We start from the raw sequence: 26,625 nt of genomic DNA on the forward strand, positions 1-26,625 counted from the left end.
CGTTCCACTGTCCAGATGGGGAAACTGAGGCCCGGAGAGTAGCATGAACTTGCCTGAGGTCAGAGTGAGGTGGAGAGGGATGAGGGATTGCAGCACAGACCCCGTGACCCACAGCCCTCTCCCCAGACCTGCAGCATGTGGGGAACTCTCTGAGCACGGAGGGTCAGACTGTGGACAGCCCAGGTGTATAGCAGGAGGGGTTTGTGGCTTTGGTGGGGGGCCCCTGTGGCCCTGCCTCCCTGCTGGCCTGGCCTAGGAGCGGCATTGAACTGTGATGACTTAGGGGCTCCAGACAGGGGTGGGAATAGCCTCCCAGGTAGAGGGCACAGCAAATGTAGAAGCCCAGGGTGGGGATGAGCTTAGCAGGTTCTGGACCATCCAGAGGGCGGGATGGCTGGAGCCAAGCGGGCCAGCGAGGTAGTGACATCTTCCCAGGTTGGAAGTGGAGTATTTCCCTTTGGGGCCCCAGGGAGTCCAGAGATTGTGTTATTTTCTTTTTTCTTTTTTTTTTTTTTTTGAGACGGAGTCTCGCTCTGTCGCCCAGGCTGGGGTGCAGTGGTGTGATCTCAGCTCACTGCAAGCTCCGCCTCCCGGGTTTACGCCATTCTCCTGCCTCAGCCTCCTGAGTAGCTGGGACTACAGGCGCCCGCCAACTCGCCCGGCTAGTTTTTTGTATTTTTTTAGTAGAGACGGGGTTTCACCGTGTTAGCCAGGATGGTCTCGATCTTCTGACTTCGTGATCCGCCCGTCTCGGCCTCCCAAAGTGCTGGGATTACAGGCTTGAGCCACCGCGCCCGGCCAATTGTGTTATTTTCATTTATTTGTTTAGTTGTTTATTTTTTGAGACAGAGCCTCGTTCTGTCGCCCACCCTCGAGTGCAGTGCTACGATCTCCACTCACTGCAACCTCCGCCTCCTGCCTCAGCCTCCCAAGTAGCTGAGATTATAGGTGTATGCCACCACGCCCAGCTAATTTTTGTATTTTTGTTTTATTTTACTTATTTATTTTTTAGAGACGGAGTTTTGTTCTTATTGCCCAGGCTGGAGTACAATGGCGCCATCTCGCTCATTGCAACCTCCACCTTCCAGGTTCAAGCGATTCTCCTGCCTCAGCCTCCCGAGTAGCTGGGACTACAGGCACCTGCCACCATGCCCGGCTAATTTTTGTATTTTTAGTAGAGACGGGGTTTCACCGTGTTGGCCGGAGTGGTCTTGAACTCCTGACCTCAGGTGATCTGCCCGCCTTGGCCTCCCAAAGTACTGGGAATACAAGAGTGGGCCACCGCGTCCGGTCAACATTTTAAATTATTATTTTAAATTATTCAAAAACTTTTTGGAGACGGGTGTGGGGGGAGGGTTTCACTATGTTGTTCAGGCTATTCTCGAACTCCTGGTCTCAAGCGATCTTCCCGCCTCGGCCTCCCAAAGCGCTGGGATCACAGGCAGGAGCCACCGCGCCTTGCCCTAGGCGGGGTCACTTTTTGCTAAGATGTAGACACGGACTACGAAGAATCAGGAAGCCAGATCTGGCCTGAGTTCTGTCCAAAGTCAGGTCCAAATTCACAGATGCCGAGACGGCGACTTAGGTCGGCAAAGGCACCACTGAGGCTCCCCGTGGGGATCTCTGACCCAGAGCTGGAGCGAGCCTCGGTTTTCCCGCCAGGAAAATGGGTCCGACTTGGCCCCCTCGGGTCCGGAGTACCCGCTCGCACCACTCGGCACGCAGGGTCGGCCCGATCAACGCAAATACAACCAAGCAGAAGGGGCCGCGCGGCCGGCCACGCCAACCTGAGAACAAAACTCCAGGACCCACCCCCGCCGCTTCTCGCGGCCTCTCGCTCGCAGAGTCCCGCCTCTGTCGCGGGGCGGGGCCTAAAAGAAACGAGGCGGGGACTCACCACGAATGGCTAGGATCCCCGCCCATCAGATATTCACGCCTTTCGATTGGCCAGACTGTTCTGTCTTATCTTTCAATCTCACGGGCCTTACTCGCTTGCGTCTTGGACTAAGCGCACAGCTCGTGTGTGCTTCCGCGGAGGGGGATAGTTCGTGTTTTCTACCTGCGTCGTGGCCCGACCGCCCCCTCTGCGCGTTCCCACTCCCAGGCTCTGGACCTCGCGGGGATTCGGGGTCCTTACGAGGGTGCTCGGGAGGCCGAGCTGCGGCGTTCGGGCCCGAGCCGCCCGGAGATGGCGGAGGGATCCGCGTGGGCCGCCGGGCGGGGCACGCGGGGGCGGGGCGGAGGCGGGGCCGGCGCGGGGCGGGGCGGGGCGGCGTGGGGCGGGGGGCGGAACATGTCTCCCGCCGCAGGAAGATGAGGCAGCGGCGGCGGCTGCGGGCGTAGCGGGCCGGAGCCGACGCGGCGGCGGGCACCGCGGGCACCGCGCACGCCGCTGCCCCAGGGGCGCCCCGGCCGGCCGCGCGCACGGGCCCCGCGGGACGGGCCACGCGGGGTGGGAGGGGCCCGGGCCACGCGCGCCGCCGCCGCCGCCCACGCGCGACCCTCGGGGGCCCGGCCGCGACGCCCCTTTGTCCGGGGGGGCCCCGCTTCATGCCACCGCCCCCCACGCGCCGCGTGCCCGGCCTCGCCCAGCAGGTGAGCCCAGCGGGGGGCGGGGGGCGCGGGGCTCGCCTGGGACCCCCGCGCTTTGTGCCCAGGGGACCCCGGCCCGCCTCGCGCGCGTTTTTGGGGGTCGCGGAGGAAGTCGGAGCGGGGGCAGCCTCGGGGGGCGCCCCGCGGCCCGGGAGTCATTGTTCTCCAACTTCGCGCGGCGCCGGGGGGGCGGCGACGTGGAGGGGCCCGGAGCTCGCCAGGCCCGCGCCGCCCCCGTCGGGCCGGGCACTTCGGGAAACTTTGCGCAGCCCCGGGCGGGGGTGCGGGGGGCGCCGGACGGGCTGTGCAACTTGGGCGCGAGGACCGCCCCCCCCACCCGGGCGCACGGGGACCCCGGGGCGCCCCCTTTTTCGAGTAGAGGGGGACCCGGCCCGGGCGCCGGAGTTTGGAGGGGGGAGCGCGCGGGAGGGGCGTCCTTTTGTCTGCGCGGGGAAGGTGCCGCGCGCTGCAAGCGCTGGTCGGGGCCGGGCGGGCCGGGGGGGGGGCGCGCGGGGAACATCTGCTCCGCGTTAATGCGGGGCGAGGCGGCGGCCGCGCTGCGAGCTTCAAAGGCTCCCGGGTCGCGCCGCCTGCACCGGCTGCGGGGGGGAGGGGATCCGGCTTCCCGGGCCGTCCTCCCCCCGGGGAAAAAGGCGTTTCAGGGCTCCCCCCTTCGGCGTCGCGCAAAGTGGCTTCAAACATCCTCCAAGTCTCTCAAAGTCCTTGGGACGCCCCAGAAGTCTTCCAGCTTCCCTAGAATGGCCATTTCAGCTCGCCATCCCCCCCCAACTAACTCTGTCTTAAAATCGGTTTCAACTACCCCACGAAAAAGTGCGGTTTCGTAGTCCTCAAAAAAAGTCAGTTTCACACGCCCTCCAAGAAAGAAAAAAACTGAGCGGGGGAGGGGCTGCGCTGGGGCGCCCGCTTCACACCCGGCCTCCAGTTGGCAGACAAAGAGGGGATTTCTCTGCTGCTTAAGTTGGGTCTCCCTCGACCTCGGAGGCCCCTCCCCACCCCCAGCCTCGGAGGTATCTCCCGGGCTGCCCCCGTCCCCACCTGGGGACCCCTGGGGAAAGTCGAGACTGGAGGGGCCTGGAGTGCATTTCTTTGGGACGGAGATTTTTCTCTGTACCTTTTTCTGGGGGTGGAATGGGTCCTGGCAGGTGGATCCCCCATCCGCCATTCTAGAATATCGGGGGCACCCTGCTCTTAGGACCCTCTCCCCGCTCAGGGAGGGCGGGCGAGGGATGTTGTCAAAGTTTTGCTTAAAAATAATTCCCGGATACATCGTGACAGTAAAGCAACCTAGGGTTGTTTTTTTTCCTTTTCTGAATACTGTTAGGGTTTTTTAAGGGGAGGGAGATTGAGGGTGGAGGGAAGCTTTACTGGTCCTTGCATAGAGTGCGCCCCCCCCCACTTTAAGTTGTGAAGCTTATAAAAGAGTTTCGTGGTTTTCTGATTTGTGGATTTCCTTCATGTCGAATTTGGGGGCGACCTGGTCTTCAACGGACTGTGACATCTGTGGGGGGGGATCACCAAATTTCCCTCAGAGTGGGGTAGGGCGGGGCTGTTCCTCCTCTTCCCAGGGGAGTAGGGGGGCCTCAGAGGAAACCCGGGGGTGGTTGGAAATGAGAGACGTGGGGAAAGGAGAGGTTCTGGCTGCCCTGTGTGCAGTTTAAACTTGGCAACTTGATGCCCTGGTGGTCTCTGGGGGAGTTAGGGAGTTTATATTTGCACACGCTCCCCCCATTTTTCAGACTCCCGGTGGCCTCTGGGGAGGGCTCCACAGGGACCCAGACTCTGGAATTCCATGTTCCCTGCCCCTGCTCTCAGGGCTCCGCTGGAACTCAGACCCCAGGGCAGTGGAGGGTTTTTCAGGCGGCTTCCCCACTCTGTGTTTTGGCCACTCACACCTCTTTTCTCCTCCGGTTTCTCCCTGTCCATCTGTCCCCACGTCCACCATGCAGGGTTTCCAGGCCTGAGGTGCCCGCCCTGGCCCCAGGAGAATGAACCAGCCGCAGAGGATGGCGCCTGTGGGCACAGACAAGGAGCTCAGTGACCTCCTGGACTTCAGCATGGTGAGCCAGGACCCCCGCCCAGCCCCCGACACCCCTTTGCCCCACAGTTCACGGGAAGGTTTTCAAGGGAGAGTGTTTGCTGAATACGTCAGCAATGGAGCCTCAGCTGTTTGGATGGGAGGCGCCGGTGGGGCTGGGGGTGTGCGTTGCTCTGGCAGGAGGCTGTCCTTGCACGGTGCACCATGGGGATCCCAGCCGGACGCAGCATGCTACAGTCCACTACTGTACAAATGGGGAAACTGAGGCCTCAGGGGCGTGGTCCTGGGTCCCCAGCTTGGCTGGGTAAGCCAACTTCGGCCTTGATCTTCTGATCTGTAAAATGGACCTGATCAGGGTCGCTTCCTCCATTGTAGATACAAAAATTAAAAGTTAAGTGAAAGGTCACTGCGCTCCAGCCCGGATGACAGTGAGACTCTGGAGACCTTGCTTCAATAATTGGGAGGGGGCTGGGCACAGTGATTCCCACCTGTCATTCCAGCACTTTGGGAGGCTGAGGCGGGAGGATCGCTTGAGGCCAGGAGTTCCAAGTCCAGCCCAGGCAACATAGTGAGACCCCATTTCTCAAATAAACAAAACAAAGCAAAAACAAAACTCAAAAAATTAGCTAGGAGAGGTGGTATATGCCTGTGGTCCCAGCTACTCGGGAGGCTGAGGCAAGGAGGATCACTTGAGCCCTGGAGGTGGAGGCTGCAGTGAGCTATGATGGCGCCACTGCTCTTCCTCCTGGGCGATAAAGACCTCTTCTCAAGGAAAAAAAGGAGGGGGTGCCCAGTACTGAGCAGACAACTCTCCATGAACAGGGTGGGCACCACCTGCCCCACACAGGACTGTCCTAGTGGGCAGAGGACACGGGCATGAAACCAACTGTGTGTTTAATTAGTCACGTGTGGGTGCTGAAGTTAAGATGCCAGGAGCCGAGCTTGGGCCAGGAGGAGGCCGGTTTAGGATTGAGTGGGAATTCGTGGGCCACTCAGCAGACAGCAGGGCCACCATTGTGCCTGTCACGGTTATCACCTCGGAGCAGGCAGGCCCGGTGGGGAGGGCGGGGCGGCTCCCTCGGAGTCTCAGGTTGTTGGGTCTGTCCCTGAAAGGCCCATTTTCCAGCTGGGTGGATGGAGGCTCAGAGGGTGCTGGTCCTCAGAAGTCACAGGGCTCAGGCAGGTGCAGTGAGGCTGGAATGCCGGAGCGCCCTGGGGTGCCAGGTGCTGTGAAGGCCTGGGGCCTCGGTGTACCTGCCGGCGCAGTGGGGCCACGTGTTGTGGTTCCTGGAGAAGCCCAGGGGCCTTGGTTTGTTTCTTCTGGCCTGTCCACAGAGGTCCTTACATCCTGCTCCCGCTACCCCGTGCCCAGTAGCAGCGTTTGGGGTTGAAACAGGTTGGGGGAGGGCACTTTCAGTCTGAATTTAACCCTCCCCCTTGTGAGGCGCAGGCCCCTGAGGTCTGTCAAAAACAAAAGTCCCCAAACTGAAACAACAGCGGCCACCCTGTGGAAAAAAACAGCCCAGAGGCCGGAGGGGCCAAGGCTGCGGAAGGGCCATGCTGGTATTTTTAAGCCGCGTTTTATTTTTGCCTTCCTGGCTGAGTAACCCGAAGTGCAGTTGGGTTGTTTTTTGTTAAACTGACAAGTCACAGACCGCTGGGCTGGAACAGAACGGCGGCGTTTTGGGGGAGGGGGCACAGGTTCAGCCCCAGGACCTGGCTCCTCACCTCCAGCCACTCAGCACATCTGCCAGTCCCAGGTTGGAGCCAGCAGTCGTGTTCCCAGATGAGGGAACAGGCTGGGAGCAGCGAGGTGCCCGTCCTCTCTGGGCGTCCCCCCTCTGGCTTTACCCAGAGCTGGAGTTTCACCTGCCTGGCTGGGACAGGGAGGCAGAGGCGGCCCCCATGGCTGCCCGCAGCCCTGCTCTGTTCCTGCATACCTGCCCTCTGCCCCCGTCCCAGAAACTCAGTCCTGAGGGGAAGCCCTTCCCTGGACCAGATTCGCATAAAACGAGAGAAAAGGGGACTCAGGTCTCGTTCTTGCGGGAGAACGTTAACCCAGGCTGTTCCCAGCGCGCCTTCGTCCTGCCCCAGCGCAGGCTGGCTTTGTCGGGAACGAAGGACCTGCCGGTGCTGGCCTGGGCTGACGTGCCCTGCCTGGGTCCCAGGCAGTCCCTGGGCCTGAGTCAGGGGCTTCTGGGATGAATGGGGAGCGAGTCCCTGGGACCAAGGCTGTTGGAAACCAGCTCCCCAGACCCTGCCGCGTGCAGGACTCCCATGGGAGTTTGGGTTTTACCATGTCCCACGCAGCCAGAGCCCTGAGTCCATTTCTCAGAAGAGGAAACCGAGGCTCCAAGGCGTGCAGGGGCTGTTTTGGGCTGCTCACGAGGTCAGCGGAGCCCAGAGGACACGGCCCAGTACCCCGTGGCCCATGGCACATTGGTGCAGCGCTGGTGTCGTGGGGGACGAGGCAGGTGAAGACGCAGTTGGCTGCAGCTCCTTCCATGGGCTCGCCCAGGCCTACCCGTCCCCCACAGCAGGCCTCTGTTTCCCAAATGGGAGGGTGGCCCTTGGAAACCAGGGTCCTGGGGCGGCTGGGCACACCCGAGCCTGCGGCAGGGGGTGCGGTCCTGGGCGAACACTGCCTGCAGCCGGGCACCACTCCTATCCACAAGGCTGTTCTTCCTCTCCAGGGCCAGGTGAGAATGTGGCCTCCGTTTCCCCTTCTGTAGGACCAGGGAGTGGGGGACAGAACCCTGCCTCCTGCGTCCCCTTTGGACCGGTGGATCGTGGCCACAGGCGCCGTGCCTTCGCCTCCTGGCTGCCTGGGGAAGGTGTTGGGGATCTTGGCCGCTCCTCAAAAACCGCCTGGCCCTGATTCCAGCCACTTTCATCACTTGAACCCCAGTGGGAGCTTTAAAACGCAGCCCCTTGGGGCAGGGCGGAGGCTTGTGTTTTTTTCTGTGGCAAAAGGGTTTGTTGCTGTTGGCTTTTCCGGTTAATGCTGCTGAGCCAGTTAATCTTTAGGGACTTAGTGCCCTGGGTACGGGTGAGCCGGGCAGGAGGGGGGTGGCAGTCCCACACCCCTGGCACCCAGGAGCTGGATCAGTGGTGGGGCGCAGCCTCCCCCCAGCCCCTCCAGCTTCCTGCCGGGCCCCGCGCGCCGTTCCATGTCTTTCTCCACCTGCTGCCTGTCTGAGCCTCGGCCTCCCCTTTGGCAAGCAAACCCATACCCAGCCCTGGTAGGGGACAGTGGGCGCCACCCCTGCTCCAGGGCCTGCCATGCAGGGCCAGTGCATACACCTGAAACGTGGAGTCAGCCAGGGCTCAGGCATCAGGGGACTCTCCACGTGTCTCCCTGTTGAGTGTAGACCTGTTAGTTTTCAGAGCTGAAAGGTAAAGACAACATTGTATGACTGTCAAGAGCCGATAAGTTGCATCCTTTGCCTAAATAGGATACCCCTCCCCCCAGAGCGAACGCAGGGGGAACAGCGAGTTCTCAGTGGCGGGGACTCTGTGCCTGGCGGCGCAGTGGGGTCATCGTCCGGAGTCTTCTCATTCTGGGCGTGGGTGTCCGGAGTGCAGTGTTGCTTGAGGGCACAGCGGGACAGGCCGGACCTAGATGGAGCCCAGTCTCAGGTCCCTGGACGTCCCCAGCTCTGCTCGCTGCCTGGGTTCGAGCCCAGGACTGTAGGGTTTGATTTGCTGCCCGCCCCACTCACCTCTCCCCTCCCCTCCCTGCAGATGTTCCCGCTGCCTGTCACCAACGGGAAGGGCCGGCCCGCCTCCCTGGCCGGGGCGCAGTTCGGAGGTTCAGGTAGGATCCCGCCTTCCTGCCGGCGCTCGTGGAGTGAGGAGATTGAGGGTCTGTTGAAGACAGTGCATGGGGCGAGGGAGGCTGGGGGCAGCAAAAGAGGCAGATGGTGCAGCAAAGGAGGGAAGGGGCCACAGAGGCCAGGTCAGGCAGCGAGCCTGAGGACCCCCAAAATCAGCTGCCCTTGCCTGTGTGACCTGCCTTGGGAGCCCGAGCCCTTCGTCCCCTTGTCCGTCCGGCGCCTGGAGCCTGGGTCTAGGGGCGGGGTGGGCCTTCCTCTCAGGACCAGGGTGGGAGCTGGGCCTGTGTGTGGATGGGGATCTCGAGCCTCCGTGTCTCCAGTCAATCCACAAGGAAAACAGGCTCTGGAGGGGCGTGGTGCGGGATCCCGGCTCTCACTGGATCCCACCCACCTCGTGAGCCTCGACTGCTTTCATTTAAGCATGTATTAGGCGCTCGCTGTATGCAGGGTCCGGCACCAGGGTGACCGGCCATTGTGGTTTGCCTAGGACTGAAGGGCAGTTCCTGGGACCTGGGGCTTTGAGTGCTCAAAGCAGAAACATGCCAGGCTGACCTGGATGAGCGGGTCGCCCTCGCCGATGACATGGCAGTGGGCGGGACAGATAGGGGAGACGTAGGGTCTGGGGGGCGGCCTGCGCATCACCATCTGGAGCGTGTGCCGGGCTTCACAGCACACCCAGAGAGGGCCAGGCTGCCCCAAAGTGGGGCCCCCAGGGAAGGTCTCCGTAGAGTGGGTGTCCTGAGGGTGAGAGGAAGGGGCTGTGGGAGGATGAAGGGAAGAGTTAGCCAGGCAGAGGGAACAGCCCATTCAGACACTCAGTGGTGGGACCGGCCGGTGGGGTGGGGTGGGAGGCGCTGTGTTCATTGCAGGTGCGGCAGGGAGCCCTGGATGGTTGTGAATGGAGAGAGGGTCTAGTCTGATGTGCATTTGGGTGGCCCAGGCTGGCTGTCGACAGGATTTGGTGGGGGAGATTGGGGGCCGGTGTCCCCGATGCTGCTTCAGAGCCACGGGTCTCTTTGTGGACATCAGCATCTTTCCGGGGAGTGGGGGCCTCGGGATGGGGGCCTCTGAAACTGTGTCTTTCCTGCCTCTGGGATCTGGGGAGAAAGTGCCATCTTGCAGTTGCCTCCAGAATCACCTGGGGATGGACCCTGGTTGGAGTCTTGGGGTTTTGAGCGGTGGGCAAGGGGGGGTCTGTACTTAGGCACCTGCACCCCCACACGGAGAGACATCGCTTTGCTGCCCCCACTGCCTCACACTGGCCTTCCCCTCTGCCTGAGGAAGTGGCCTCAGGGCTGGCCGGAATATGCTCCTGAGGCATGGAAATCCCCAGACACCACCCTGCCAGCCCCCCGGAAACAGCCCCAGGAACCGGACATGCTGACACTTCCCTGTGTGAGACAGAGGGTCAGGCCTTGGGGCCTTCCTGGAGGAGGAGGCACAGCTACCAGGGGCCGTACACCCTCATTCTCCTGGGCCTCTGCCTGGGCTTACAGCAGGGTGGGGTGGGAGGCGTCTTGCCTCATCCCCTGTCCTCTCTCACCCCCTCAGCCGTGGCGCAGACCCCTAGCTGTGAAACTGGTGCTGGGGTAGCCAGAGCTGTGGTGTGTGGACCGCCTGGTCCTGAGAATGCTCCCTCTGGGATGCCTCTGCCTGGACGCCCAGCCCGGTCCCAACAGGAGCCCTGTGAATGTTTGCAGATTAATTTCCTGTGGTTCCCGCAGAGTCTCGACCCGTGCTCTGGCCCTGCCCCAATATTGCAGGTTGGGAGTGTCTCGCCCTGTGCCCCCACACATCAGGGCGGAGGCTTCGGAGGGCCCAGTGTGGCTCAGTATGTTGCATTTCTTGCCTTCGAGGGACGTGATGTGGCTGCTGCAGCGCGGGACCCCTCCGCTCCTGGACACAGCGGGGTGACCCCTCCCTGTTCAGTCCGTGTATTAACGCCTGCCTGAGCCTGGGGTGGTGCAGGGTGCAGAGCCCAAGGCCTGAGTGGGTGGCACCCTCATCACTGCCTCCACTCCCCCAGGCCCCTGCAGGCTGTGGCGCTGGCCCCAGGTGCGGCCCTTGCGAAGCTCTCGCAAAATGGGCACCTGTTCTGTTCCCTCGTCAGGTTCAGCGAGTCAGTGGGTGCGAGTGGCGGAGGGATCCCGGCAGGGCCCGGGAGCTGCAGTAACTCATTTGCCCCCTCCCGGCTTTTCCTCTCCAAGGACCCGGGAAGAGGGGAATTGGGGGCTCATCAGCAGAATGGAGCCCCGGAGCTGTGGGATCCCTTCCCAAACTTTGGCTTCTTCCTGGAACAGTGGGTGCAGCTTCCTTCCATGCGGGGCCCAGTTGGCTTCAGGGACCCCGCCCTTCGCCAGGAGTCCGAAGCACTGATGGGGTCCCCCAGCCGTGTTCTCCACCTTGGCCCCTTCCTCATACGTCCTGTTCTAGCACCCTTTTTAAGTCACTTCGCTTTTCTTAAATACATTTGAAAAGAAACTTTAGATTTGAGAACCAGAAACCCAGGCGAGAATGAAAGGTATCCCTGAAAGTTAATTAAACAGAAGCTTTACCCTGTGAAGGGTCTACCTGTTCTTCGATATTTATTAATATGTAAAAATTGGTGTTGAGAGAGGAGTTAGGTACTGGGCGAGGTGGCTTACGCCTGTAATCCCAGCACTTTGGGAGGCCAAGGCAAGAGGATCACTTGAGGCCAGGAGGTCGAGGCTGCCGTGAGCTGTGATTGAGCCACTGCACTCCTGCGTGGGTGATTGTGAGACCCCAATTCAAACAAGCAGAAAAGGGCCAGACACAGTGGTTCTGCCTATAATCCCAGCACTTTGGGGACCAAGGCAGAAGGATCGCTTGAGCTCAGGAGTTCGAGACCAGCCTGGGTAACACAGCAAAACCCCATCTCTACTAAAAATATGAAACTTAGCTGGGCATGGTGGCATGCACTTGTGGGCCCAGCTACTTGGGAGGCTGAGGCAGGAGGATTGCTGGAGCCTGGGAGACTGAGCCAGACCCTGTCTCAAAACAAAAACAAAACAAAAAAAGCATTAGAGATGAATGAATAGGAAACCAAGATTTTCTGGTTGTCTGGATTGGAAGACATTTAAAACGGGAATAATTTTTGTACGCCTTTTCCCGCCCACCGCCTCCCATTTTTGGAAACTCTCAGGCACAGGTCCCTGAGTGACAGCTCATCTTCTGCCAAAAAAGACAGGATCTGGGGCCATGAGAGACACCAGGAAATTGCTTATTGACAGACCAAAGGAACGTTGTTTCCTAGTTTTCATTTCCCGGTCGCTTTCTCCGTCCGTGCGATTGTAAGTTTGACACAGGCTCAGAGTGAAAATCCACAGAACGGTACCTCTGGATTCTGATTGAGAGAAAACCCTGGAGGAACCTGGCGCACGAGTTATTTCCTCTGGGCGCGTGTCTGGGAATGGCATTGCTAGGTCCATGGATGTCCCTTGTGAGGTCGGGCGCGGTGGCTCATGCCTGTAATCCCAGCACTTCTGGAGGCTGAAGCGAGAGGCGAGAGGATTACCTGGGGCCAGGAGTTTGAGACCAGCCTGGCCAACGTGGTGACAGCATGGCGTTTCTCATTTAATAGGTGACAAAGATCATGGCCTTTCCCCTGCCACTCATTTGATTAATAGAGGGTGGTGGTCTTTTTGGAAGGGGACTGGCCATGTGAATGGCTGTTTGGTGAATTCTCTTACTCCCTTGAGCCCTTGTCCTTGAAGTTGATCAGTTTTTTATTCTGAAGTCATTCGGGATTCACGGGAAGTGGCAGAGTGTTCGCCTCTCACCCAGCTACCCGCAGCCCAGCCACCTGGAGTCTGGCCACCCCCAACCCAGCCACCCTCGGGGTACCGTCCCACCCGCCCATGGTGCCGCGTCAGACCTAGGAAGCTGACGTGGGTGCCGTCCACAGATCCTGGTCAGATTCCGCTGGCTTGACACGCACGTGTGTGTGTAGTTCTGTGCAGTTCTGAGGCATGAACCTTCCTTAAGCCCAGAAATCAGCAATCTGTTCTTCATCTCTACAATTTTTTTTTTTTTGTAAGACTGGGTCTCACTCTTAAAAAAAGTGAGGCTGGGCGCGGTGGCTCAAGCCTGTCATCCCAGCACTTTGGGAGGCCGAGACGGGCGGATCACGAGGTCAGGAGATCGAGACCATCCTGGCTAACACGGTGAAACCCCGTCTCTACTACAAAAAAAATACAAAAAAATAGCCAGGCAAGGTGGTGGGCGCCTGTAGTCCCAGCTACTCGGGAGGCTGAGGCAGGAGAATGGCGTAAACCCGGGAGGCGGAGCTTGCAGTGAGCTGAGATCCGGCCACTGCACTTCAGCCTGGGCGAGAGAGCGAGACTCCGTCTCAAAAAAAAAAAAAAGAAAAACCCAGTGAGGGCACTGGGGTGCAGTGGTGCAGTCATAACTCACTGTAGCCTTGAACTTCTGGGCTCAAGTGATCCTCCCACCTCAGCCTTGTGAGCAGCTGGGACCACCTAACTAATTAAAAAATGTATATATTTTGTAGAGGGCTGGGTCAGCAGCTCACACTAGTAATCCCAGCACTTTGGGAGGTAGAGATGGGAGGATCACCGGAGCCCAGGAGTTCAAGACCAGCCTGGGCAACCGGGAGAAACCCTTTCTCTGTTAAAAAAAAAAAAAAAAAAAAATTTTTCAACTGGGTGTGGTGGCTCACACCTATCATCCCAGCATTTTGGGAGGCCAGGGTGGGTGGATCACATGAGACCAGGAGTTCAAAACCAGCGTAGTCAACATGGCAAAAACCCCGTCTCTACTAAAAATAACAAAAATTAGCTGGGCGTGGTGGTGCATGCCTGTAATCCCAGCTATTCAGGTGGCTAAGGCATGAAAAGCACTTGAACCTGGGAGACGGAGGTTGCAGTGAGCTGAGATTGCGCCACTGCACTCTGGCCTGGGGGACAGAGGGAGAGCCTGTCTGGAGAAGGAAAAAAAGTTGTATAGATGAGGTCTTGCTCTGTTCCCCAGGCTGATCTTGAATTCATGAGCTCAAGTGATCCTCCCGCCTCAGCCTCCCGGAGTGCTGCGATTACGTGTGTGAGCCACTGTGCCCAGCCCAATTTTTCACTTTTTGAGTATTTTGTGTAAATGGAATCCTATAGTTTGCAACCTTCTGAGATTAGCTTTGATTCTGTTAGGTTAGCGTAATTCCCTGGAGATCCACCCAAGCTGTTGGCTGTATCATTTTTTTTTTTTTCTTTTTATTGATGCTTCATTAACCTTTTTTTTTTTTTTTTTTTGAGACAGTTTTGCTTTTGTTGCCCTGGCTGGAGTGCAGTGGCGCAATTTCGGTTCATGCAACCTCCGCCTCCCGAGTTCAAGCGATTCTCCTGCCTCAACCTCCCGAGTAGCTGGGATTGTAGGTGCCTGCCACCACGCCAGGCTAATTTTTTGTAGTTTTAGTAGAGACGGGGTTTCACCGCATATGTTGGCCAGGCTGGTCTCGAACTCCTGACCTCTGGTGATCCACCCACCTTGGCCTCCCAAAGTGCTGGGATTACAGGCGTGAGCCACCGCGCCCGGCCGCCTCATTAACTTTTTAACTACATCAGTAGTACAATTTACATCACCTTTTTTTTTTTTCTTTTTGAGATGGAGTCTCACTCTGTCTCCCGGGCTGGAGGGCAGTGGTGCAATCTTGGCTCACTGCAGCCTCCGCCTCCCGGGTTCAAATGATTCTCCTGCCTCAGCTTCCCGAGTAGCTGGATTACAGGCGCCGCCACAACACCCGGCTAATTTTTGTATTTTTAGTAGAGACGGGGTTTCACCATGTTGGCCAGGATGGTCTTGATCTCTTGACTTCGTGATCCGCCCACCTCAGCCTCCCAAAGTGCTGGGATGACAGGTGTGAGCCACCGCGCTTGGCCTCTTTTCTTTTCTTTTTTTTTGTGCCTAAGAGACAGGGTCTCACCATATTGCCCAGGCTAGTCTTGAATCCCCACTCTTGCTTCAGCCTCCTGAGTAGCTGGGACTACAGGTGTGAGCCACTGCACCCAGCTAATTTATTTCACTTTATTAATCATTTCATTTTCTTATTTTTTTTTGAGACAGAGTTTGGCTCTTACTGCCCAGGCTGGAGTGCAGTGGCACGATCTCGGCTCACCACAATCTCCACCTCCTGGGTTCAAGTGATTCTCTTGCTTCAGCCTCCCGAGTAGCTGGATTACAGGCATCCGCCACCACGCCCGGCTAATTTTTGTATTTTTCGTAGAGACAGGGTTTCTCCACGTTGGTCACACTGGTCTCGAACTCCCGACCTCAGGTGATCCAACCTCAGGTGATCCACCCGTCTCGACCTCCCAAAGTACTTACAGGCGCCTGGGCATATTTTTTAAGCAGATACAGGGTCTCCGTCTGTTGCCCAGGCTGGCCTCAAATTCCGGGGCTCAAGCGCTCCTCCTACCTCGGCTCCCACAGTGCTGGGACTGCAGGCGGGAGCCATCATGCTGAACCTCCGATGGATGGTTTTCTGTCCTGGGTGCCCTTCCTGAAGCTCTTTTTAGTTCTGGGTGGGAAGACTCGATCCCTTCGCATGGGCCTGTTCCCGCCACCTCAGGGTGAGGAGTAGGCAGCAGAGGGAGTTAGGGGGAGAAAAGCGTACCTGTGCAGCCCCTGGCAGAGGAAGGGAGTGAGAACAGGTGAGAAGCAGGGGACCCAATCAGTGAAGGGGTCAGAGTGGAGCTGAGGCTGGGTGAACATCGGCTCCCCCATGAGTCTGCTCAGGACACACACCTTGGCCCAGGACCGAGCACTGCTCTGGAGAGGGAAGGCCGGATGGGCCTGCGAGAGACGGTCCCTGACGATTCCTGGGGAGAAGCACTTGTCTGCTTTACTTTAAAAGCCACGCCCTGTAAATAAGGATCACACCCTTGTTATAAAAATTGGGTATGCCTATTTGGTACAAAGAAAACTTCTAGGCCGGGCGCGGTGGCTCAAGCCTGTAATCCCAGCACTTTGGGAGGCCGAGACAGGCGGATCACGAGGTCAGGAGATCGAGACCATCCTGGCGAACACGGTGAAACCCTGTCTCTACTAAAAAATACAAAAATCCAGCCGGGCGAGGTGGCGGGCGCCTGTAGTCCCAGCTACTCGGGAGGCTGAGGCAGGAGAATGGCGTAAACCCGGGAGGCGGAGCTTGCAGTGAGCTGACATCCGGCCACTGCAGTCCAGCCTGGGCGACAGAGCGAGACTCCGTCTCAAAAAAAAAAAAAAAAAAAGAAAACTTCTAATATGAAAGAAAGGAAGGCTGGGCACAGTGGTTCATGCCTGTAATCCTAGCGCTTTGGGAGGCCGAGGTGGGCGAATCACAAGGTCAAAAGATGGAGACCATCCTGGCCAACATGATGAAACCCCACCTCTACTAAAAATACAAAAATTAGCCGAGTGTGTTGGTGGGTGCATGTAGTCCTAGCTACTCGGGAAGCTGAGGCAGGAGAATCACTTGAACTGGGGAGGTGGAGGTTGCAGTGAGCGGAGAGTGTGCCACTGCATTCCAGTCTGGCGACAGAAAGACTCCATCTCAAAAAAAAAAAAAAAAAAAAAAAAGTATAAGCCATATCCTTTAAGAACAATGTAGTAAAACCAGAAATAAAAGACCAAAAAGCAAAAAATAAACAGCCTCCCTGCTGAGAAGTATCCAGATTCCTTTTTTATCCAGTTCTTGGGTTAAACAGGAAATTCAAATGGTTTTGACAATAGACAGAAATTGGCAGTAATGTAAACTCATAGAAACTGTGAGGTGTGGCCAAAGCCGTGCTTAGGGGAAGAATCATAGTCTTCTGCATTCTCATTATTAGCGCAAGTAGAGCAAAACCAGAAACAGATTAAGCTTTTTTTGTTTGTTTTGAAGACAGAGTCTTGCTCCGTCACCCAGGCTGGAGTGCAGTGGCACAGTCTCAGCTCACTGCAAGCTCTGCCTCCTGGGTTCACGCCATTCTCCTGCCTTAGCCTCCTGAGTACCTGGGACTACAGGCGCCTGCAACTGCGCCTGGCTAATTTTTTGTATTTTTAGTAGAGATGGGGTTTCACTGTGTTAGCCAGGATGGTTTCCATCTCCTGACCTCATGATCGCCTGCGTCGGCCTCCCAGAGTGCTGGGATTACAGGCGCGAGCCGCTATGCCTGGCCCAGATTAAACATTGAAGTCAAGAAGTTATCCAGCAACAGAACAAACTCAGTGAAACCTTTTCTTGGTGATTTGAAGTGCTTCGTAGCATTTCCTACATTGCTACTCATTTTTTGTTGTATTTTTTTCTTTTGAGACAGGGTTTTTGCTGTGTTGCCCAGGCTGGAGGACCCTGGTGTGACCATGCCTCACTGCGGCTTCGACCTCCTGGGCTCAAGCCAGCCTCCCTCCTCAGCCTCCTGCGTAGCTGAGACCACGGGCGCACACCACCACGCCTGGCTAATGTTTGCATTTTTTGTAGAGACAGAGGTCTTGCCCTGTTGCCCAGGTTGGTCTTGAACTCTTGGGCTCAAGGAGTCAGTCCTTCTGCTTTGGCCTCCCGAAATGCCGGGATCACAGGTTTGAGCTGCTGCAGCAGCTAACTACTCAGTTTTAGTTGCAGTCCTGCCTCCATCGTTCTTTTTCAAGTGTTTTTCCCCCATATTTTCCGACATGCTGATTCCTTTTTTTTTTTCTTTTCTTTTGAGACGGAGTCTTACTCTGTTGCCCAGGCTGGAATGCAGTGGCACGATCTCAGCTCACTGCAACCTCCACCTCCTGGGTTCAAGTGATTCTCCAGCCTCCAGGCTTAGCCTCCTGAGTAGCTGGGACTACAAGTGCCCGCCACCACGCCCAGCTAATTTTCGTATTTTTAGTAGAGACGGAGTTTCATGGCCAGGCTGGTCTTGAGCTCCTGACCTCAAGCGATCTGCCCACCTCGGCCTCCCAAAGTGCTGGGATTACAGGCGTGAGCCACCGCGCCCGGCCAGTAGTCCTTAGTTTTTAAATTAAACCTTCAAAATTACAGTATAAGACTTGGTTGTGTCACTGGTTTTGATTATTTGTTCACACACTTCCAGAGCGGGTTGCACGTAGGTATTTTGGGATTTTCTGTGCAACAGTATAGTGGTCTTTTCCTCTTTAGTTTGGGTTTTGGGAGTTTTAGTTTGGGTTTAGTTTTTTTTTTTTGAAACAGGGTCTCACTCTGTCACCCAGGCTGGAGTGCAGTGGTGCAGTCATGGCTCCCTGCAGCCTCGACCTCCCGGGCTTCTGAGTAGCTGAGACTGTGGGTGTGTGCCACCACACCCAGATAATTTTTGTATTTTTTGTAGAGATGCAGTCTCACCATGTTGCCCAGGCTGGTCTCGAACTCCAGAGCTCAAGCGATCCTCCTCCCTTGGCCTCCTGAAGTATGGGGTTGCAGGCGTGAGCCACTGCGTCCGACCATCCTCGCTTTCTGTCCTTGTTCCCTCCTGCCATCCCCTAGTTATATGTATTTTGTACTTGATTCAGTCTTCCAGCTGAGCCGTCACCCTTTTCATCCTCAGACCCGTAGCCTCCCCCCGTCCCAGCGCGGGGCTCTGTGTGCCTTTTTACATTGTCTGGTTTTTCTGGAGACATATGGTGGGGACCCCACTCCAGGCAGGCAGGTTGGCTCAGGTCTCCTTGGCAAGCCTGATACCGCCTGTGGATTTGAGGTAGACCTTCCTGTCTGCCTGTGTTTGTCACGTTCAGGGTGTGTCCTCCTGGTCCCATTTGAAGATCCACGGTGAGCGATCAGTAGCACTCGTGCACGTGTGTCTCAGAAGGGCCCCTAGCTTCCCACTAATACTTTCTTCAGCCTGGTGGTGTCTCACACCTGTAATCCCAGCACTTTGGGAGGCCGAGGCGGGCGGATCACCTGAGGTCCGGAGTTGGAAACCAGCCTGACCAACATGGCAAAACCTTGTCTCTCCTGAAAATACAAAAATTAGGTCGGGTGCAGTGGCTCATGCCTGTCATCCCAGCACTTCGGGAGGCTGCGGCAGGCGGATCACAAGGTCAGCCTGGCCAATATCGTGAAACCCCGTTTCTACTAAAAATACAAAAAATGAGCCAGGTGTGGTGGTGGATACCTGTAATCCCAGCTACTTGCGAGGCTGAGGCAGGAGAATCACTTGAACCGGGAGGCAGAGGTTGCAGTGAGCTGATATCACACTATTGCACTCCAGTCGGGGCGACAGTGTGAGACTGCATCCCTTAAAAAAACCGAAAAACAAAAAAATTAGCTGGGCATGGTGGCTCTTACTTGTAATCCCAGTTGCTCAGGAGGCTGAGGCAGGAGAATCACTTAAACCCAGAGGTGGAGATTGCAGTGAGCCGAGATCGCGCCATTCAGAAACAACATATATATTTATTTTAAATCATCCATTTCAGCCACATCTTAAGCTGTGCTACCATTTGGCTCTTTTTTTTTTTTTTTTTTTTTTTTTTTTTGAGACGGAGTCTCACTTTGTTGCCCAGGCTGGAGTGCAGTGGCACGATCTTGGCTCACTGCAAGCTCCGCCTCCCAGGTTTACGCCATTCTCCTGCCTCAGCCTCCCCAGTAGCTGGGACTACAGGCGCCCGCCACGGCACCCAGCTAATTTTTTTTGTATTTTTAGTAGAGGTGGGATTTCACCGTGTTAGCCAGGGTGGTCTCGATCTCCTGACCTTGTGATCTGTCCTCCTCGGTCTCCCGAAGTGCTGGGATTACGGTGTGAGCCTCGGCACCCGGCCCCGTTTGGCTCTTGGATAACGTTTGGAGGCGCCCGTCTCCGCCTGCACTGGGAGGCCGCGGGCGCCTTGGTCGTCAGTGCGCCCACTTGTCTGTCGTGTCTTTGTCCTTGACTCCGCCGCCCTGTGCATTCTCTCTCATCGATTTTTCTTCTGGAGGATCTGCTTCATTGGCGAATCAATACTGATCAATTGACTGCTTTTCTCTTTATCGGCATTTCTTCTCTTTCTAAAGTTTTTGGTGACTTTCAGATCACGCGTCCCCTTTGCTGACTTCTGCCCTCTTCCGTTCCGTCACTGGGGTGTTGAGGATTCCGCCCCATAAACCATCCCGTTGGTTTCCATGATGCTTGTTTTTCTCATATGACTGACATTTGGTTTTGTTTTTTGTTTTTTTCTTTTTTTTTTTTGAGACGGAGTCTCGCTCTGTCGCCCAGGTTGGAGTGCAGTGACCGGATCTCAGCTCACTGCAAGCTCCGCCTCCCGGGTTTTACGCCATTCTCCTGCCTCAGCCTCCCGAGTAGCTGGAACTACAGGCACCCGCCATCTCGCCCGGCTAATTTTTTTTGTATTTTTTAGTAGAGAGGGGGTTTCACTGTGTTAGCCAGGATGGTCTCGATCTCCTGACCTCGTGATCCATCCCTCTCGGCCTCCCAAAGTGCTGGGATTACAGGCGTGAGCCACCGCGCCTGGCCGGAGGTCCCTTCTTGATTTCTAGGTCTCCAGTGCCAAAAGTCAGCTTTGGCTTAAGTGGTAGCTGCTGTTTGGAGGACGCAGAGCACGTCTGCCGAGGCTGAAACATGGATTATTTTTGTCCTTCGTGAGTACTTGAGGGACAGTTGGATGTGGAGCTGCAAGGCCTTTGAACCATATTTAGATTTTTAATCTGTTTAATGTCAGGCTGAGAGCAGCACCGTCCCCCTCTGTTCTGTTTGTCAGTTTCTCTGTTGACGTATTTGGATGCCGGGTTTGTGGGCCCCTGTGGACTGAGCCAGTGGGATTTCGTTGTGGGCTGAGCCATCGTCAACAACAACAAAAAAACCCTCCCTCGGTTGGTCGTGGTGGCTCATGCCTGCAATTCCAGCACTTTGGGAGCCCAAGGCAGGTGGATCACCTGAGGTCAGAAGTTCAAGATCACCCTGGCCCACATGGTGAAACTCCATCTCTACTAAAATATAAAAAAATTAGCCGGGCGTGGTGGCGGGTGGCTGTAATCCCAGCGGCTCGGGAGGCTGAAGCAGGAGAATCACTTGAACCCGGGAGGCAGAGGTTGCGGTGAGCCAAGATTGCGCCACTGCACTCCAGCCGGGGCGACACAGCGAGACTCAGTCTTCGAAAAAGAAACCTCCCTTGAATTGAAACTGATATGAATGTTGCAACCCTTCCTTTTTGTTGGCATTGCTTGGCGGCTCTTTGTGCACCTGGTTGTATCTCCTGAGTTGCTTATTTCAGAACTGTCTTTCGTAGGCATCGTGTTTTTAGATTAAAGACATGAAGCACCTGTCCGTCTTCATTCTCAGCCTTTGCTTCCATCGTCTTATTTTATATTTTCCCATCTGTGTGCTTCCGACTCCGGATTGCTTCCCCTGGTGTGTGTTTTCTGAAGCTCTGTGCAGCTTTGCGGCTCTGCCACTGGTTCTTTTCCTAGTTTTGAATAACACGTTTAAGGCCACGATTCTGCGTCCTGAATAACACATTAAAATGCTGTTTCTCGTGCTCTCAACTTCCGAGGTGAAATCACATCTGCCCCCTTCTGTTGGAAAGTGAAAATTGAGCTTGTGTATTTCTCTTCCCTGCTGGTATTTGCTATCAGTAAATAGCTACTTTTTAAAAAACATTGTCGGCTGGGCGCGGTGACTCAAGCCTGTAATCCCAGCACTTTGGGAGGCCAAGACGGGTGGATCACCAGGTCAGGAGATCGAGACCATCCTGGCTAACACGGTGAAACCCCGTCTCTACTAAAAAATACAAAAGAAAACGAGGCAGGCGAGGTGGCGGGCGCCTGTAGTCCCAGCTACTTGGGAGGCTGAGGCAGGAGAATGGCGTGAACCCGGGAGGCAGAGCTTGCAGTGAGCTGAGATTGCGCCACTGCACTCCAGCCTGGGCGACAGAGCCAGACTCCGTCTCAAAAAAAAAAAAAAAACATTGTCCGAGGCGGGCAGATAATGAGGTCAGGAAATCGAGACCATCCTGGCTAACACGGTGAAACCCTGTCTCTACTAAAAAATACAAAAAACTAGCCAGGCGAGGTGGCGGGCACCTGTAGTCCCAGCTACTCTGGAGGCTGAGGCAGGAGAATGGCGTGAACCCGGGAGGCGGAGCTTGCAGTGAGCGGAGATCCGGCCACTGCACTCCAGCCTGGGCTACAGAGCGAGACTCCGTCTCAAACAAAAAAAAATTGTATCTGTTCATAATTGTGTATTTGCATCTTACTAGGAAACATTTGTATCATTAAATAGTGACTGCTACTTATTCTGAGGAACTGAGCAAATGGCATCTATCTTTTGCCTCAGTTTCCTCATCTGTAGAATGGGGATAATATAGCCATTGCAAGGATTCAGTGAAATGAGAGAAAACTCAGACAGTGCCCTCAGAGGGCTTTCCTTGTGTGTCTGTCTTGTTATGGGTTCTAGGAGTCTCTGATTCGTGGTTAAATGTGCTCACCATCTACTTCATTCCGTAGAACCCCCAGGCTCTGCCATTTCTTTGAGGATCCGTGCGGCTTACAGGCTTAGGACAGTCTTCTGGCTTTTTAGGGTAAATCATTGAACTTCTTGAACTTCATCCTTTATGTTCTATGTTGGGTTCCCTCTTGTGTCTCTCTTTTTCTTTTCTATTCTTTTTTTTTTTTTTTTTGAGACGGAGTCTCGCTCTGTCGCCCGGGCTGGAGTGCTGTGGCCAGATCTCAGCTCACTGCAAGCTCCGCCTCTCGGGTTCCTGCCATTCTCCTGCCTCAGCCTCCTGAGTAGCTGGGACTACAGGCGCCGCCACCTCGCCCGGCTAGTTTTTGTATTTTTAGTAGAGATGGGGTTTCACCCTGTTGGCCAGGATGGTCTTGATCTCTTGACCTCATGATCTGCCCGCCTCGGCCTCCTAAAGTGCTGGGATTACAGGCGTGAGCCACCGAGCCTGGCCCCGGGTTGGTTTCTGAGCTTGTTTTGAGGGGCAGGTTCTCTGATCCCCACACTCAGGTACCGTGCGCTGGTGGTTCCCATAGACATGGAAGCAGGAGCGAAATGGGGGTCTCAGTTATCTCTGTGGTCTCTGAAATTCAAAGCGGGTGCGTTTCTCTAGTTGTTACTTATATCTGTGCTTGACGCCCACTCTCGGGTCCCGCTCTGCCCTCGTAGGAAACCCCAGGGCCGTGGGGGAGTGGGGTTGCGAGGCGTCCCCGGTTCTGGTGGAGGAGGTTGTGAGGCGTCCCCGGTTCTAGGGGAGGAGGTTGCGAGGTGTACCCGGTTCTGGTGGAGGAGGTTTTCCCCGATTCTGGCGGAGGAGGTTGTCCCTGGTTCTGGTGGAGAAGATTGCCTGGCGTCCCTGGTTCTGGTGGAGGAGGTTGTCCCGGGTTCTGGTGGAGGAGGTTGTCCCGGGTTCTGGTGGAGGAGGTTGTCCCGGGTTCTGGTGGAGGAGGTTGCGAGGTGTCCCGGTTCTGGTGGAGGAGCTTGTCCCGGTTCTGGTGGAGGTTGTCCGGGTTCTGGTGGAGGAGGTTGCGAGGCGTCCCGGTTCTGGTGGAGGAGCTTGTCCCGGTTCTGGTGGAGGTTGTCCGGGTTCTGGTGGAGGAGGTTGTCTCCGGTTCTGGTGGAGGAGGTTGCCTGTGTTGCCCACACAGCCTCACTGTCCCTCTGCCCGAGGGCACATCCTGCCACTTTAGGGGCTCTGGGGACCCCCACTCTTAGGGTGGTGTGTGCTCTCCACTCACTTTCTCTTCAGCCTCAGGTTTGTCTGCTCACGGGAGGGAATGGGGCCCTGCTTTGCTGCCCCCCACCGCCAGACACTAGGGGCAGACGGAAGAGGGGCTTTGTGGGATGTCCTCAGCCCCGCAACAAGGAAGGGCTCTGTGCTGCCCCAGAAACATTTTCTCCCCGACTCCGGATCCTGAGAATGCTGGGTGCGTGTGCCACGGCCTGCGGCCCCTGACCAAGAAGACAAGACAGGAAGATAAACCCAGGGCAGCCGCAGCACGCCAGCCAGGCCAAGGGCATCCTGGTCTTTCACCTTCTCCCGTAGCTTGAACTTAGATAAAATGGAGGCTGGGCCTGCTGGTGCACACCTGTGATCCCAGGGCTTTGGGAAGTACAAGGTGGGAGGAGCGCTTGAGTCCAGGAGTTTGAGACCAACCTGGGCAATGTAGTGAGACCCCATCTCTACAAAAGATTTTTTTTTTAATTGTCCAGGCATTGTGGCTCATGCCTGTAATCTCAGCACTTTGGGAGTCTGAGGTGGACGGATCACCTGAGGTCTGGGGTTCAAGACCAGCCTGGCCAGCGTGTGAATTACCTGGGCATGATGGCGGACTTCTGTAGTCCCAGCTATGTGGGAGTCTGAGGCTGGAAAATCACTTGAACCCACGAGGCAGAGGTTGCAGTGAGCCGAAATCGTGCCACTGCACTCCATCCTGGGCAACAGCAAGACCCTGTCTCAAGAAAAAGAAAACAATTTTTTTTTTTTTTTGAGATGGAGTCTCGCTCTGTTGCCCAGGCTGGAGTGCAGTGACACGATCTCGGCTCACTGCAAGCTCCGCCTCCTGGATTTATGCCATTCTTCTGCCTCATTCTCCCACGTAGCTGGGACTACTGGCGCCCGCCACCGCACCCGGCTAATTTTTTGTTTTTTTAGTAGAGACGGGGTTTCACCGTGTTAGCCAGGATGGTCTCGATCTCCTGACCTCGTGATCCGCCCACCTCGGCCTTCCAAAGTGCTGGGATTACAGGCGTGAGCTACCGCGCCGGGCCATTAAGTGTAATTTTTAATGCTCTTGAAAAAATGCTGGCCATGTTTCCAGCAGTTTATAAAGTGTGGCTCCCGTATTGGACAGCAGAGGTGGAGAACGTTTTAATTCTCCAGGAAAACGTTCTTGGAAGCACAGTTATTTATGAGTGAAATGAAGACGTTGAGGATGGGTGTTTTGGGGGCCTCCGCTGTGTTTCAAGCAATGCTGAGGACAAAGAGGGACCCCAGGCTGGGAAGGAGCTCAGGCAGGGGACATGGGTGGGGGTCACCTCATGTGTTGGGGAAGAGGAGAGTGACAAGATCAGGGAAGAGTTTGGTCTTTATCCTGAGGATGATAGGGAGCCATGAGAGAGGCTAGAGGGAGGGAGAAGAGCCAAGTTTTGCTTCTAAAGGCTCCATCAGGCTGCCTGAGGATGTCAGCAGACTTGGGAGGAAGCTGCTGCAGGGACAGGGCTTAACCCGCTGCTGTATAGCTGTGGGGCGAGCTACTGTTCTTTGGGAGGAGGGAAGGTGAGAAGACTCCCAGGACTTTAGGCTGAGCACCTGAGTGGGGGGCTCATTGCAGAGCTGGGGCTACAGGATGAAGTCCCAGGCCTGTCTGAAGCCAGACCACCTGGTGGTGTGCCTGAGGGTTTGGCAGGGGCAGTATACAGGGCTGTGCTTAGGACCCATGTCCACCAAGAGTTTTGCCTGCCCAGCATGGTAACCCTACTCCTGGTACTGAAGTCTGTCAGTTGAGTTCTTGTGCAGAGGCAGCTAAAGCCACTTGGGCAGTCTTCTGTATGAAGGTCAGCCGGCCATCCCCAGAAAGGACAAGGGAGTGAATATTTTTGGCTGTGCAGGACAGATGGTCTCTATTGGAATTATTCAACTCTTCTCTTACTGCAAAAGCAGCCGTAGATAGTACATGGACAAATGGGTACAGTGTCTGCCAATAAAACTTTATTTAAAAAGCAAGCTGGGGGCCAGACTTGGCCCATGTGTACTATTTGCTGATCCCTGCTGCGGACAAATCTCAGTCCTACCCAGTATTTACTGAGCACCTTTTGAAGTCCCCCCTCGCATTTTGCCAGCAAGCCAGCAGGCAAGGACCAGTCCCCGGTCCCTCTCAGGAGGGGACCCAACGGGGACTGGGGCTGGGAAGCCACCAGCACTGAGCGTTTCTTGGCCACCGATGGCCTCTCTTGAAGCAGCATCTTTCATTGTTACCCTCATGGCAGCCCAGGCAGGTGGGCAGCTTCCACACCCCTGTGACTGGAAGAGGAACCGAAACCCAAGGGATGAGCAGCTCCTGGGGCCTTCACCCCAGCTCCCCCACGCCGTCCACTTGCAGGCCTCTCCTTAGGCAGCCGGGCTGGCCCAGGGCAGGAAGGTGCCCTTCCTGGCTAAAACTCTGCAGTGCTTCACCAAAGAAAATCACAGAAAACCACCCTCTGACAGCAGCGTCTTACTCTATTAGTACATTTTAATTAGAAAAGGAGCAGGGGATGCGTTATGAATATTCATGGTGGATTATTAAAATGCATAATTAATGGGTGGGGGGATTTTAATAACTATTTATGTGGGGGCTGTCCCTATTTTTGTCATTTCTAGGAGGAGGAGGCCAAGGACTGGGTGAGGGAGGGTTCCCCGAAAGAGCAGATTGAGGCATTGCCTCTGCCAGGGGCCTATTGGAGTGAGCCTCGGGGGCGATCCCTGGGCATGGGGCCCCAAGGAGGCCCCCCACCATGCCACGCCTTCCAGGGGATGCGGGCTGGGTGCCAGGAACCTCCCATTTGCTCAGTTGGGGGTCTCTGCACTTCCTGGGGAGCGGGCTATGGCCAGAGGGGACCGGACAGTAGGCAGGTGGTGTAGAGGCAAACTGAGGCCCAGAGGGTGCCAGCGCTTTGTCCCCGCCCCCACAGCCAGCACGCCCTGGCCTCAGCAGCTGCCCTGTTCGCCTGGGCCCACGTGCAGGACCAGGATCTCGGGGTGCAGAAGGCCTCGATCTGGCAGCGAATGCCGTGTGGATTCCTGGAGACTACAGGAGCCCCCTGCCTGGCCCCCAACTCAGCCAAGACAGCATCCCAGTCCCCCACTCATAATCACATTGGAAATTTTTGATTAGAAAACAAAATCTAAATGAGGCATATGAATATTCATTAGACTTGGAGATTGATATGCATAATTATGCAAATCAGACAGCAATTAAACACCAATACTCCCCGAGGGGAGTGATTAACACAAAGGCACCAAAATAGAAGGATGCAATTTGAAAGAAGTTTCTGGTGCGGTGGAGCAGGGAGGGCAGAGGGGTGGGGCGGAGGAGCTGGGTCCGGCAGCCTGCTGTGTGGAGTCAGCGTGGGGAGAACAGCCTGAGGTTGTACCTGTGACAGACAGCAGACAGACAGCAGCGCCGGGCTGGGTACCCCAGGCCTGGCTCTTGGGAAGCCCCGGACTTGAGAGTTGGAC

At 56.1% G+C, this 26,625-nt stretch overlaps 1 protein-coding gene across 11 annotated transcripts in view; it reads left to right on the plus strand.

Moving 5' to 3' along the window:
• The first annotated feature begins 2,278 nt into the window (after positions 1-2,278).
• TCF3 (transcription factor 3) overlaps positions 2,279-26,625 on the plus strand; it is a 46,477-nt gene continuing 22,130 nt past the window's right edge. For 9 of the 11 annotated variants that reach the window (XR_004433962.1, XR_004433963.1, XR_004433964.1 and 6 more), the window contains exons 1-3: positions 2,279-2,595; positions 4,560-4,670; positions 8,393-8,465. Coding sequence is in view for 6 of the 11 variants with exons in the window: in XM_033197581.1 (XP_033053472.1) it covers positions 4,599-4,670; positions 8,393-8,465 (145 nt within the window). In the remaining 5 variants the exon portion in view is untranslated. Of the gene's footprint in view, positions 2,596-2,642; positions 4,671-8,392; positions 8,466-26,625 lie in introns of those variants that run through there. The other 2 variants (XR_004433966.1, XM_033197582.1) reach the window with 2 other exon arrangements.

Source organism: Trachypithecus francoisi, unplaced genomic scaffold, assembly GCF_009764315.1.
Source record: "Trachypithecus francoisi isolate TF-2019V2 unplaced genomic scaffold, Tfra_2.0 Lachesis_group5, whole genome shotgun sequence".
NCBI lineage: Eukaryota > Metazoa > Chordata > Mammalia > Primates > Cercopithecidae > Trachypithecus > Trachypithecus francoisi.